General features: G+C 51.4%; 6 protein-coding genes across 6 annotated transcripts; 2 read left to right on the forward strand and 4 right to left on the reverse strand.

Annotated features, from left to right (window-relative positions):
* Nucleotides 1–240: 240 nt before the first annotated feature.
* On the reverse strand, nt 241–1,702 carry HD553DRAFT_338944 (putative ER to Golgi transport-related protein; the record flags this gene model as incomplete). The annotated part of the gene is made up of 7 exons (XM_046182390.1): nt 241–262; nt 316–418; nt 495–760; nt 845–998; nt 1,085–1,172; nt 1,255–1,309; nt 1,383–1,702. 7 exons carry the CDS (start codon nt 1,700–1,702, stop codon nt 241–243), a joined length of 1,008 nt encoding a protein of 335 aa, XP_046039665.1.
* A 419-nt stretch (nt 1,703–2,121) lies between these two features.
* HD553DRAFT_304414 (putative hydrogen-transporting ATPase) lies at nt 2,122–3,828 on the forward strand. Its single transcript, XM_046179005.1, has 9 exons — nt 2,122–2,281; nt 2,363–2,474; nt 2,552–2,629; nt 2,707–2,738; nt 2,812–2,928; nt 3,000–3,106; nt 3,207–3,243; nt 3,321–3,334; nt 3,413–3,828. Exons 1-9 carry the CDS (start codon nt 2,194–2,196, stop codon nt 3,437–3,439), a joined length of 612 nt encoding a protein of 203 aa, XP_046039666.1. The 5' UTR covers nt 2,122–2,193; the 3' UTR covers nt 3,440–3,828.
* A 675-nt stretch (nt 3,829–4,503) lies between these two features.
* HD553DRAFT_304416 (HotDog domain-containing protein) lies at nt 4,504–5,537 on the forward strand. Its single transcript, XM_046179006.1, has 6 exons — nt 4,504–4,808; nt 4,881–4,888; nt 4,967–5,016; nt 5,086–5,190; nt 5,255–5,324; nt 5,389–5,537. The coding sequence occupies exons 1-6, from the start codon at nt 4,601–4,603 to the stop codon at nt 5,470–5,472; spliced, it is 525 nt and encodes a 174-aa protein (XP_046039667.1). The 5' UTR covers nt 4,504–4,600; the 3' UTR covers nt 5,473–5,537.
* On the reverse strand, nt 5,538–6,716 carry HD553DRAFT_304419 (N-terminal domain of NEFA-interacting nuclear protein NIP30-domain-containing protein). Its single transcript, XM_046179007.1, has 4 exons — nt 6,428–6,716; nt 6,303–6,366; nt 6,064–6,242; nt 5,538–5,998 (listed from the first exon to the last, which is right to left on the reverse strand). The coding sequence occupies exons 1-4, from the start codon at nt 6,550–6,552 to the stop codon at nt 5,545–5,547; spliced, it is 822 nt and encodes a 273-aa protein (XP_046039668.1). The 5' UTR covers nt 6,553–6,716; the 3' UTR covers nt 5,538–5,544.
* Nucleotides 6,717–8,600: 1,884 nt separating this feature from the next.
* Nucleotides 8,601–9,946, reverse strand: HD553DRAFT_98859 (uncharacterized protein). The gene is made up of 7 exons (XM_046184648.1): nt 9,749–9,946; nt 9,605–9,688; nt 9,499–9,549; nt 9,416–9,441; nt 9,110–9,351; nt 8,931–9,051; nt 8,601–8,865 (listed from the first exon to the last, which is right to left on the reverse strand). The coding sequence occupies exons 1-7, from the start codon at nt 9,826–9,828 to the stop codon at nt 8,747–8,749; spliced, it is 723 nt and encodes a 240-aa protein (XP_046039669.1). The 5' UTR covers nt 9,829–9,946; the 3' UTR covers nt 8,601–8,746.
* An 890-nt stretch (nt 9,947–10,836) lies between these two features.
* HD553DRAFT_98853 (uncharacterized protein) lies at nt 10,837–11,305 on the reverse strand. Its single transcript, XM_046184647.1, has 2 exons — nt 11,062–11,305; nt 10,837–10,995 (listed from the first exon to the last, which is right to left on the reverse strand). Exons 1-2 carry the CDS (start codon nt 11,231–11,233, stop codon nt 10,919–10,921), a joined length of 249 nt encoding a protein of 82 aa, XP_046039670.1. The 5' UTR covers nt 11,234–11,305; the 3' UTR covers nt 10,837–10,918.
* Nucleotides 11,306–11,439: the final 134 nt, after the last annotated feature.

The raw sequence follows: 11,439 nt of genomic DNA on the forward strand, positions 1-11,439 counted from the left end.
ATCGAAGAGGCAGAATGACATGGCAGACAAAGACGCGCATCGCAAAGCTTGTCCTCTCTCACATCGCGATACAGATGAAAGATGAAAGATTGATGCAGAATAATCATGTTATATCCATCCAGCAAGAAACGACGGATGCAGAGGAAGGCAGAGCCTTCTGCCACTACGAGAGCATACGAAAGGTGGCAGCTTTCCCCACGCTTCCTTGGTCCGCCGGTTTCATGCTCCCACCCGAGATCTTTACCAGTCTCGTTTAGTAAATCTGTAAACGCGAAAAACGAGGATGCGTGAGTTAGCCTCGCCTTTCCCAAATACAACAGCGGCGACAAGGAGCGCCAGTGACTCGCCTTTTTCTTCTCGTCCACCGAGATGCCTCCGGGTCCAAGGTTGACCAGGAGCAAAAGACCTCCAACGATCGCTGAAAACCAGGCCGATATAATCCTGTCAGTTACCCTTGTTACCGACTATAGCCCATTCCCCCGATGCACACTCACATAGCGTCTGGAAGAAATCGTATCGCTTGAAGTCAAGGGAAGGGTTCGAAGGGTGCAGAGACCACCAGTTGTTGACGAAGACGTTGGCGACGCTTAGCACGGTGACGAGCAGGCTGGCGCTCCACTTGGCCTTGAAACCGACGGCAACCATGATGCAAGCGGCCAGACCCAGGAGGGAGACGATGGCTCGGAAGAGGGTGAATTTGCCCTGGAAGGCGAATCCGATGAAGAGGAAGATTAAGAGGACTCTTCCGGCGAGCTGGAAGCTGAGTAGTTTCGCGAAGTCGGTAACGTCAGTTTCCCTTTGCTGCATGAGCTAGATTGAAGACCAGATCATATTCGGGACTAACTATTTCCTTCGATCGGTCTCGCTCATACTAGGCAACCCAGCAAACAGCTTCTTCTTGGTCTGCAGCGAGTCGGACAGCACCATCAAGAGACCGCCGATAACAGAGAGGTTTCGGAGGAAGAAGGACATGTCGAAGATTAAACCGTATCCAAGACCTGTAAGTCAACGATACGGAAGCAGGGGAGATGGTTTAGCGAACAAGGTAATTTGACGAGGGGTCCCATAGGGTGAGATGGCGTACCCTGGACGACTACTACGCTGAGAAGAGCTCCGACGGCGTATTCTGGGTATTTCTTGGCGATCACGCAGTAAGATCCCGCGATCATGGCCTAGCAAGACGTTCCGGGATTTGAGCAGGTCAGCTATGCTGATATTGGTGTTCGAGCAGCCTAGCGATTGCTATCAACCTACGAGCACGTTGAAGAGGAGGAACATGTGCGAGAAGCCCCAGTAGAAGTGTCGGTGTCTATGAGAAGAGCAGCCACATTTCGTTATCAGCTCGAAAGGTCTACGCTGCAATTCAGTAGAGGGCGACCTACTTTTGCAAGTACCACAGCTGATCGCTCCACTGGGTCAAGATACGGAGCGCGTCCTCAATGAACGTCACTACGATGAGGAATCTAGCGAGTGCCGGGATATACGGCTTGACAGGTTGAGTATAGGCTTCCATCATGTCCTCCATCCGGCTACTGAACCTCTTGACCCGGCTCATGAAGTCGCTTTGACCCTGGTCAAAACCGGAGCCAACTCCGCCTGCACCTGATCGTCGGCCGACTGGATCGGGCATGTAGGTTTGCATCGGGGTAGGACGATACCCGGGGATTTGATTCGGATTGATATGAACCCGTTGCTGAGCCATGATGGTGGTCTGACGAATGGGCTAGGTCGAAGGCGCGAGGTGTGATAGTCCAAGCGGTATGCTCTGAGCGAATAAATCGTCGGTCGACAACCGAGGCAGAAGGTATATTATGGGAAGAGGGACGAGGAGACTGCGAGAAGACTGATCAAAGGTCAGATCGACCTACAAAGGGGCTGACGATGATGCGAGAGTTGGCAAAAGGGAGAAGGTGAAGTGCTTGGAATGCTCCGTCTGGTGTGTGACGTGTGGTCGACCTACGGTCGGAAGCGATTCCTCGACGATGCCGTCATCGATGGTTCCCCCCCCCCCCCTTTGATGTCAGGCTGGGCCCTCTCCAAACAGAAGCGCGCAAGCAAAGGTGGTTGCCTCGCCGTGGCATCATCATCATGCATCATGCAAGCATCATCATCGTTCCATCACATCGATCTCGAGACCGTTCACACTTACAGATCAGCTCTCAACCCAAAGACTCGTCCGTCGTCCGTGTCAAAATGGGCTACTCTTCCTACTACTTCTACGGGCTCGGGATCAGCTGGATCTCAATCTTTATCATCGTCGGACTCTACCTCTTGTTCACAGGCAAGTCCCTACCTCCCCTCGATCGCGATGGTACATAGTAGGAGCGGGGTAGCTTATCCGATCCGTTACTATCTTCTGTAGGTCAAGGGGAAACGTTCAACATCGGCAGGTACTTGGAAGAGACATCACCATACTTCTGGGCGTTGCTCGGTATTGCGCTATGCGTAGGGTTCAGTGTCATGGGAGCAGGACTGTCAGTATCGCCATCCATAGATACCGAGAGGTCATTATTAATGCTTGCTCGAATGATGCTTGCTCATGGTGGAACAGGGGAATCTACTTGACGGGATCGTCATTACTGGGAGCGGGTGTACGAGCACCGAGGATCAGGACCAAGAACTTGATCTCGTTAGTTGTATCACAATCGACCTGCCCGATTCATCGTGCTCGAAGCTCAGCGTCTCCCTACTCGTTGTTTGAAACAGTATCATTTTCTGTGAAGTCGTGGCCATCTATGGTGAGCATCCCATTCATTTTCGAGTATCGATCTCGAAACAAGCTCATACGTAAGACGTCGTCCACTTGGCCAGGTATCATCATCGCTATCGTATACTCTTCCAAGATCCAGGGAGCCAGCCTAGAGACACTCCATAACACCGCCAACACATATACCGCCGCCGCCCTCTTCTTTGGAGGATTGACCGTCGGTACGTCACCGCCTCCACTTTCATTCGGTGGGCTTCAACCGCTGAAACTCGCTTTCTTCTTTCGATGGTAGGTCTATGCAACCTGATGTGCGGTATCGCTGTCGGAACGACGGGAGCGACATGCGCCGTCAGCGATGCGCAAAACCCGGAACTGTTCGTCAAGGTTCTCATCGTCGAGGTAAGTCGGCAACGCCCGATGCCAGGCTGGGTATGAGCATTGGCTCTGGCGAAAGGGGATTGATCCGATATTGCTTCCTGGCTCCATTGGCACCAAATAGATCTTTGGGTCGGTTTTGGGTCTTTTCGGATTGATCGGTACGTCTCGCCTTTGGTCAGATGTTTCTGCAAAAGTTGCTGATGGTGACACTCTAATCGAACGCGGGTCATTTCAGTCGGACTGCTGGTGGTGAGTGATCGAACGCTGTTATTTGTATGTAACACTGAAGTCAGGTGCTAACTGTAATGTATGTGATCCGCTGAACAGTCAGGAAAAGCCGAAGAATTCGCTTAAAGAGTCGATGCGCAGAACACGTGCGACCTTCACTTTCGCACTCGACTATCAAGGCCAAAGAGCGTAGGGACAACTCGTGGCCGGGTCTACATCGGTACGGTCTTGTATGTCTTCGGCTGCGATGTTCCCGGTTCTCGCCCCATGCTCGCCGGAATTGATCGTGTTGAAGAAGAAGATAGTGAGGGTGACGAGGTGCCAAGGGCTCGTGCGGACTGTTTCTCCTTTCGATACCACTTATGACATGATAATTAGATGTACCAGTCAAATCTGCGAAGGTTCTCACATCCAGGGACGAGAGTCGTTGCACCTACGTCATGTCATGTGGCTGTGGCCGTTGTCTCGAGGTTACGCTCGGCGAGGTCCAATGTATGGGAAACTCTGATATGCGCTCTGTTTGCCGCCGCTACATTCGATCGCCTAGGCAGAATTCCAGAAGTCAGGCGTTAGTTATTCTCCAGCCACAATCTCGCCCCGATCCCTGCTTGGCCGAAACGTGCTCTCTTCGATATCGAAGTCCTTGCGTTTTGGAGCATTGTCGGCCTGTTAGGTAACCCCTGAACGCTGAGCACTGTTTGAGGGTGACCCGATCTTGAAATAGAGCGTACCATCTGACCCTAGGAATGGGGCGTTGATTGTTAGCCATAAAGACGCAAAGCAATTATGAGAATAGACACGAGGAAACAAGTCGATCAGGAGCAAGATCATTCCAGAACAAGCTGCAGATGATGCGAGTTCATCGTCTTAATAGGTTTCATCGGCATCGGCTTCAAGAACGGGACTATAAGCATTTCGGTTGAAAGTGACATTAGGTTGTTTCAACGACTAGCAAAATTATCTTCATTGGTTATGCATGTCCCTCGAGGCCCAACTATCACTTGATGCAAAGCCCGCTATGAACTGTGAGCGAATCGCAACGTCGTAAAACACACTTCGTCGTAAGTTTCGGTCGCTTCGGCCATCGGCGCATTTGCTTCCGACTATCGGGAGTTTATGTACCCGGGAATCCGGCTATCGCGATCCAGGTGAGATCATCATATGCAGCTTGCAACTTGCAACTCGCATTTCATCATCACATCTTCGGCTTGATCGATAATCGATAAGTTATCGAGCTTACAAGACAGAACTCCTGGTATAGAACACCTCAGAATCACATTAATCCTGATGCCTGACGCACAGACCACCAAATTCTTTCAGAACCGCGTCGAGACCGCATTGCGAGAGCACTCGACCCGGAGCAACCAATTTGGCAAGAATATCTGGGACCACTTGCACTTTGCCAGTTGCCAATTGGAGGAAGAACCTGGGAGTCAAGGATCTGCTAAACCTCGTCGGAAAGCTACGGTCATCGTCGAAGCTACGGTGAGGGAAGGTGAGTTACTGAATGTCAAAACAGCATTTGTAGATTCTCGCTGATACGGCCATTTGCCTTTGTTTTCGCTAGATTGGCTGGTAAGTGAATTATTTTCGCCGTACTGAAAGTCGTATCTTCTTATGCTTATGACTGAATTATATCCTGGATCGCCCTAGAATCCAGTCGGGGTACTACATGGAGCTGCGACCGCCTACCTCGTCGACATGTGAGCCTGTACTCCCTTTGTTACTGCTCAGATGGCCATCTGATCGCCGCATCGTTTCGTCCTTTTCAGCTGCACATCGCTGCCTCTCATGGCGCTAAGCACGGACGACTTCTGGGCGGGATTAGGAGGTCTAAGCCAAAATATGAATATCCTGTATCACGCCCCTGCCCCGTTGTAAGTTCGGGCTATCTGTGAGTCTCGGCCTATTGTGAGCTGACTGCGATCTCGCCGGGGACAGAGGTACCAAGCTCAAGATCATCTCCGAGACACTCAACGTGGGCCGTTCGGTAGCCAACATGCGATGCCAGGTGAGCTTGGCCGCTCTGAACAGCAGAAATCACACCCATCTAATCGATCATCGAGACTTTGCAGATTGTCGATGCTTCCACCGGCAAGCTCATCGCTTCGGGAACCCACAGCAAGGTCGCCAAGAACCCAATGGCCGCAAAGCTCTAAGAAGAGGTTTCGAGGGTATAGTTGTATAAGGACATTTGCAATGCATGACACGAACAGAAGCGCCTTAGGGGCTCATGTATTTGTCTTCTGCTTCTTCGAGTCTGCCTCGGCCTCGTCCGCCGATGCCTCATCGCTACTGCTCCCATAGTCAGTCGCTAGACCGATACGTTTTCGTTTAGGTGCCTCATTGGCCGCCGCGAAACCAATACGGACCGGCAAGGGTTTCGCAGGTGTTACGGTCGCAACAGTCTGTACTGGGGGCGTTGAAGGAGGAGAGACGGGTGGTTCGACAGACTCGATCGGCTTGGCTGGTGATTCGGACGTAGGGGAGGGAGAGGCCGGTATCGGAGGCTTGGCTGTTGAGTCCTTCTTCTTGACTACAACCCCCCTCAATAGACCTTTGACTCCTTTTTTGGCTGGTGCTGCAGGTTTTGCGGTGGGCTTGCTAGCAGATGATGAGCTCGTCGGCTGAGAAGGAGAGGTAGAGGGGCCCGGCATTGCGTTCTGCGTCTGTACCTGTCTCATCCTTTTCAAGTCGACTCTGTCAGTCCTGTACCACACTTGCGGCCATGGCGAGGCATCATCACTCACTTGAACGCCGCCAGCTCTTCCATTTCCTGCCGCTTGATCGAACGTTCCTTTTCCTTCTGCTCATCGGCGGCGTCTCGCAAGAAAGCAATCTCATCTGCTTCTAATCCTCTCCATTGGTTCGCCATCCTCATCTTGTCGTCCCATTCTTCCTTCTTGATCTCCTTCTGGGAGGATAGTTTCTGCCGGTACCAAGATGGGTTCAACCCGCTGTTCTAGTCCGAGGGGTAAAAGAACCTTACCTCGAACAAGGATCGGGGATCATACTCCTGCTCCTCTGGCATAGGTGGGGGTTCCTGACCCAACCTTGGTGTTCCGCAAGATCTTTCAGCTCTTACCTCTACCGCGATCAGCCAAATCGACTTACCTCTCGTAAGCTGCCTTCCATTCATCCTCCTTGGCCTTTTTGGCATCGTCCAGCTCGTCTTGGGTGACGAATCGGGAGCCGACCGTTCCGGAGGTTGTCAAGGAGGTGATGTGACCTAGTTCCATAGTTATTGCTGTGCTTCGACCTACTTGAGCTTAAGTCGACACCTTGCCTGCTAGTGAATAGATAACGTTGTACAACCATCCTAGAGTAGGAAACATCCCTATCTGCTAGCTGCTCGGATGTCGTACATCGTACCCTTACTTCTGCGGAAGCAAATTCTATATTGCCCCCCCTCGTCCCTACGATGAACAGCCACGAAAAGCGCTTGCGGACGGCTTTAGGGATTGATGACATGCAGTTACGGTTTTATTCTGATTCGGCTACTGTACAGGATCTGGACATCATAGAAATACTTCGAACAACGGACCGGCGGAGAAAGTATATGATATACATGCACGAGAAAGCTATCTGATCTCAATGTGCGATACATCGTAATTGTGACACGGACATATCCCAAGGCCATAATCGTCAACCAATGCAAGCTCAACGCTCTGTGGGAGCAGGTCCTGTCGAGTGCGGCAAACTGACCGTGCTGCGTGTCCTGTTGCCCGTATCTTCTGTCCCATGTCCAGTGCTTGTCGGTACTCCCAGCTGACTTCTCGTGTTTGTGGCGGAGAAGCTCCCGAGCCACCTTGAGTTCCAGGCAATCTCGAGAGTATAACGGCTGCCAGTGCGACTATGCGCCGAACTCAAATGGCCGTCTCCTCTCTCAGGTTCTTCCAAGGGCGAAAAGCCCTGCTTCCGGAAGCCGATACAAAACTCTTGCAGTTCATCTGCCCGGGCCCTGTAGTCCTCTCGCAAGTAAGGCACTCGAAGAGCTGCTTCAAGAAGGTTCGACAGCTCCAACCTCTGCTGCAGCATGTGAAGGTCAGCGCGTTCGCAACCTTTCAACGAGAGATGCTGAGCTACGTGTGAGGTTTTCACAAATTGCGAGAAAGTAAGTAGCCATATCTTGTGCCCGACTGGGTCCTGGCTCAAGATATCAGACAGCTGCCAGGCCATGCGTGCGAACAATGAGATCTCATAGGCTCTCGCCATGTACTGGATCAAAAATTCCCATCGCTGGGCCGCGGTTGATTGACTTGAAAATCTGCGCCAACTCCTTGATTTCGATTCCTGTGCGTGGGCTGAGATGATTCTTGTGGTCGATAGCCACATCTTGCCGTACATGCCACACGGGTCAGACCCATCGAGAGGATCAGATACGAGTTTCTCGACCTGCTTCGTCGCGCTTCCCCAGTCCTCACTGCTAACGGGAGGCTTATCAATCGAAGCTTGCAGCGCGTTGCTCTCGATAGCGAAACAGGTTCTAGTGTAATTCATTTGTATGGTGAACCGATGGGTAGACTGGTCAGGCAGCAGTATGCTTGTATGGTTTGCGTATCAGTCGGTTCCGGTGACAAGCGTTCCCTCGAACCCGTTTCCATCTGGCCTGGTATATATAGGCCTCGCAACAAGCACTTCCGGCTCTACTTCCTTTCATACTCTAGATTCAACATCAGGCGACTACCCTGAGAACATCCAGTCATCTTGGGTCATCAGGAGGGGGAGCGAGGGTTTATCAAAGGTACACCCAACACTATCGCGTGGGATGAGAGCGACGCGACATCACGCACCGATGGCGAGTCTGTGGTGTCGTCATTTATATCAAGGATCTCAACAGTATGTGAGACGTAGAAACGTAACAGCGTCCGAGATACCGTACTTGAATCTCGTCCGCAATAGTTCCGTGCGCCCTCCAATGGCTGAATTCAATTGCGATGTCGCATTCCCAGTTCTCGTACTTGTCAGAGGCGTTCACTTAGTCACGCTCTATGAAATGATGGTCATGAATGTCATATTACACAATCTTATAGCGCAATCTCTGGGTCCATACCATCCTTTCAAATATAAATCGTAATCGATGGTGTTAATCACACATCAACTTGTATCATCTTGCCCCACCGATTGCCTCCATAGACTCTGTGGCTTATCACGCTATCATCGCGCTGCAAGCTCATAACCAAATCTTTCGTGATTATAGCACGTAACTTTGAGCGCTCTGAACCTTGTCCAGAAATGGCAATGAATTCGGACTTAAGCCTCTGTCATAGCAGTCCGACACGTTGAGGATACGTATATGCTATTATGGAGGAGATGTGTGACTTTTACAGTTACAAAACGCTCTAAGCCAAGAATAAATAAACCCCGCTGGGTCACCCAGATTTGTTATACAAGATCGCCGCTTATAGATTACTTCAACGCCATCTGAATATATCATTCGAGGCTACTTTTCCAGAATGCAGTACGAGAGGCAGCCCGATGATGCGCTCGTCCGTTCTTGATACACTCTGTTCCGCTTATCGATGGTTGAAAGCCTCGCTCGCATTGTACCACTGCACGTAACTGAACGTCATTAGCCTTTGTGTTGCATTGCCTGACCACCAGTGTTCAGCCTCACCTCGACATCTTCCCTCCACACACGCTACTTCTGCCACTCCTGGAATCTCGCCACAGTCACGGCTAGACGGGCTGTCTGGGCAAGCGCCACAATTTTCCAGATCGGAGCCGATGTCGATGCACTAGGAAGACGAGAATGAGTGCGAGCGGTCAATAAGATTTGAGACAGCGACTACTCACATGGAAACCCTTCAACGATCCGCGTCGGAGACAGGCGGTATAGCCTTCCTTACAATGGTGAGCGTTAAAAGCCGCCGCACCAATGGCAGGATCAATCCAACGTCTACGCCTCGCCGGGTCGCTCGTCGTCGCAGCGTACGTGACTTCGAACTCAGGAGAGTCCACCTCGGCCGACTCTCTTCGAATGACTTGCATATTGCGACGCCTATTCGGTTGGTCTGTCACCAGGGCCGTAAAATAGTCTAGTGGAACAGCCTTTCTCTACATCAGTCGATAGGGTCTTTTCGTGATCATTCGGTTACTCACAGCCCTTCCCCATAGCAAATTTGTTGCTGAAAGATCAACAGGTCAAACCTGGTTGGTAGGAGATGCGAACGATTCTGGCTTACCTCGATCCGCAAGTGACGGCAGCCCGTCCGCCAACCTGATTCCCTCTGATTCTGCTCGAGTAAACCTGTAAGCCGGATTTGTTCAATGCGCATCGACCGGACTTACTGAGTGCACTCTTTGGCAGACCCCGTGGGCCAGTTGAGGGTTGTGATGATCGTGTAACCGTTACAGGTCTGTCCATACGTAATCCTGAGGCATTGTACATCATATCAGTAACTGGGATTAGCCCGATGAACCTTCCAGACTTACATTGTTGACAGTTGCGATCTGCCCTGCAAAAAGGACGGTATGAAGAACAGCCTTCCCTCGGTTTGCAATTTAGTTTCCATCTCAGTCCAGTTCAGTGAGTTGGCACAGGCTTGCGCTCCTGCGTAGACCTCTACAAGGGTGGCGGATGGCAACGCAACGATCGACGATATCAAGGGTATCGTCACGGTTGGTGCCAGTGTGTCCGCAAGTGATGATATGGTATCCAGAACGTAATCGACTCCAAGCGCGTCCGTGAGGATCCCAACGACATTGTCTGGCGTTTGAAGGGACTCAGTTTAGCTATCGTAGTGTATGAATTCATCGATTGAAAGCTTACATCGTCTCTGCGGGACAAGGCCCAGCCTTGTTTACAGCGAAGGTGAGCTCTCGTCGCGATCGCATGTCGTACGAAGCGCTCACAAAGGCAAACCTAAGCATGCCACAGTCCCGGTTCCTAAGGGATCTAGTGCAACTCTGAAGGTCTCATCATCAGCATCAAGGCTTGCACTTTGTGTCTCTTCGATCGAGAATTACTTGGAGCAAACGTATGATTGCGCGGTCACCTGGTCAACGATCTTCAATACTACCTGATAGTCAGACCGGCAATCTAGAGCAGAAGCCATCGATCAATCTCGTTTGCAAATAGACTGCCCGAAAAGGAAGCTCACATTTTGAAGACCAGCTTGCTCCCAGATTCAATTTCGATAAGAGCGATTGTAACAACGAGGCGCCCAGCGCAGGAATTTGAAACGATTTGGCACAGGCCACAGGATCGCTCTCGTCCGTGCCGATCTACTCAGGCGTGGAGTAAGGGGTTCGTGTCAGACTCGGTCGCTGTGCGCCACCTGATAAGTCCCTTGCAAGACTCACTTGGTAAGAAGTCGTCCTTAGCGAAGCTTTACCGAGAAGGGACAACTGTCTAGGAGCTAGTGACAGATCGAAGTAATAGCGACCGCTCGAGATAGGTCTACAAGTAAGCCGAAAGGTCGGAAGCCAATAACGTTGACCGTCATTAGAAGATATACCGGTCCCTCCGTTTATCCTTGCTTACCCAGATTGATCGCAGTTGATCGTGAATTTTCGGCTTCCAGTCCCGGCAACGAAAGGCGACGACCTGACGAAGCCAGCTGTGTAAACCTTGTGATACGGTTCTGACCTGTAACCGGAGGCTCACGATGCGCAGTCCAATTGTCGTCTTCCGGACTCGCTCACCAGATCGACCGAAAGGTAATAAGCTGAGGAACAAACTGCTTGCAAGGTCTTTAGTCGCGAACACTCCCTTAGACCGTGTCAGTCAACCGTGCGATGCTCACGTGCTGCGTTGTACGAGAATCCCGGACGGAAATTGCCCTGCGACAGTTGAAGCTGATCGCCAGCCGCCTGATCGAAAGTTAGGCTAGCTAAGCAATCGCCAACACTAGCTGTAACGAAGATAGGCAACCATCCGAGAGCACTCGCGAGAAGAAGCGCTAGAGTCGGGTGCATAATTGCGCAACTTCGTTGCCGGAAAACCGTATCGCATACGTTTCGTCTACATAGCCTTGCAGCTGCACGCTATATAACATTGTGCTTGAGCTGAAAACGTCGCTCCGACTGTAACCTGACGACGAGTCGTGAGATGTGGAACTTTTGGCGTTTCACGAGATGACGCGTGCCAGGGAGAGACATTCGTACGCATCGGGTGGTGACGG

Source organism: Filobasidium floriforme (genome assembly GCF_021052385.1).
Source record: "Filobasidium floriforme strain CBS 6241 chromosome Unknown HD553scaffold_2, whole genome shotgun sequence".
In the NCBI taxonomy this organism is placed as follows: Eukaryota; Fungi; Basidiomycota; class Tremellomycetes; order Filobasidiales; family Filobasidiaceae; genus Filobasidium; species Filobasidium floriforme.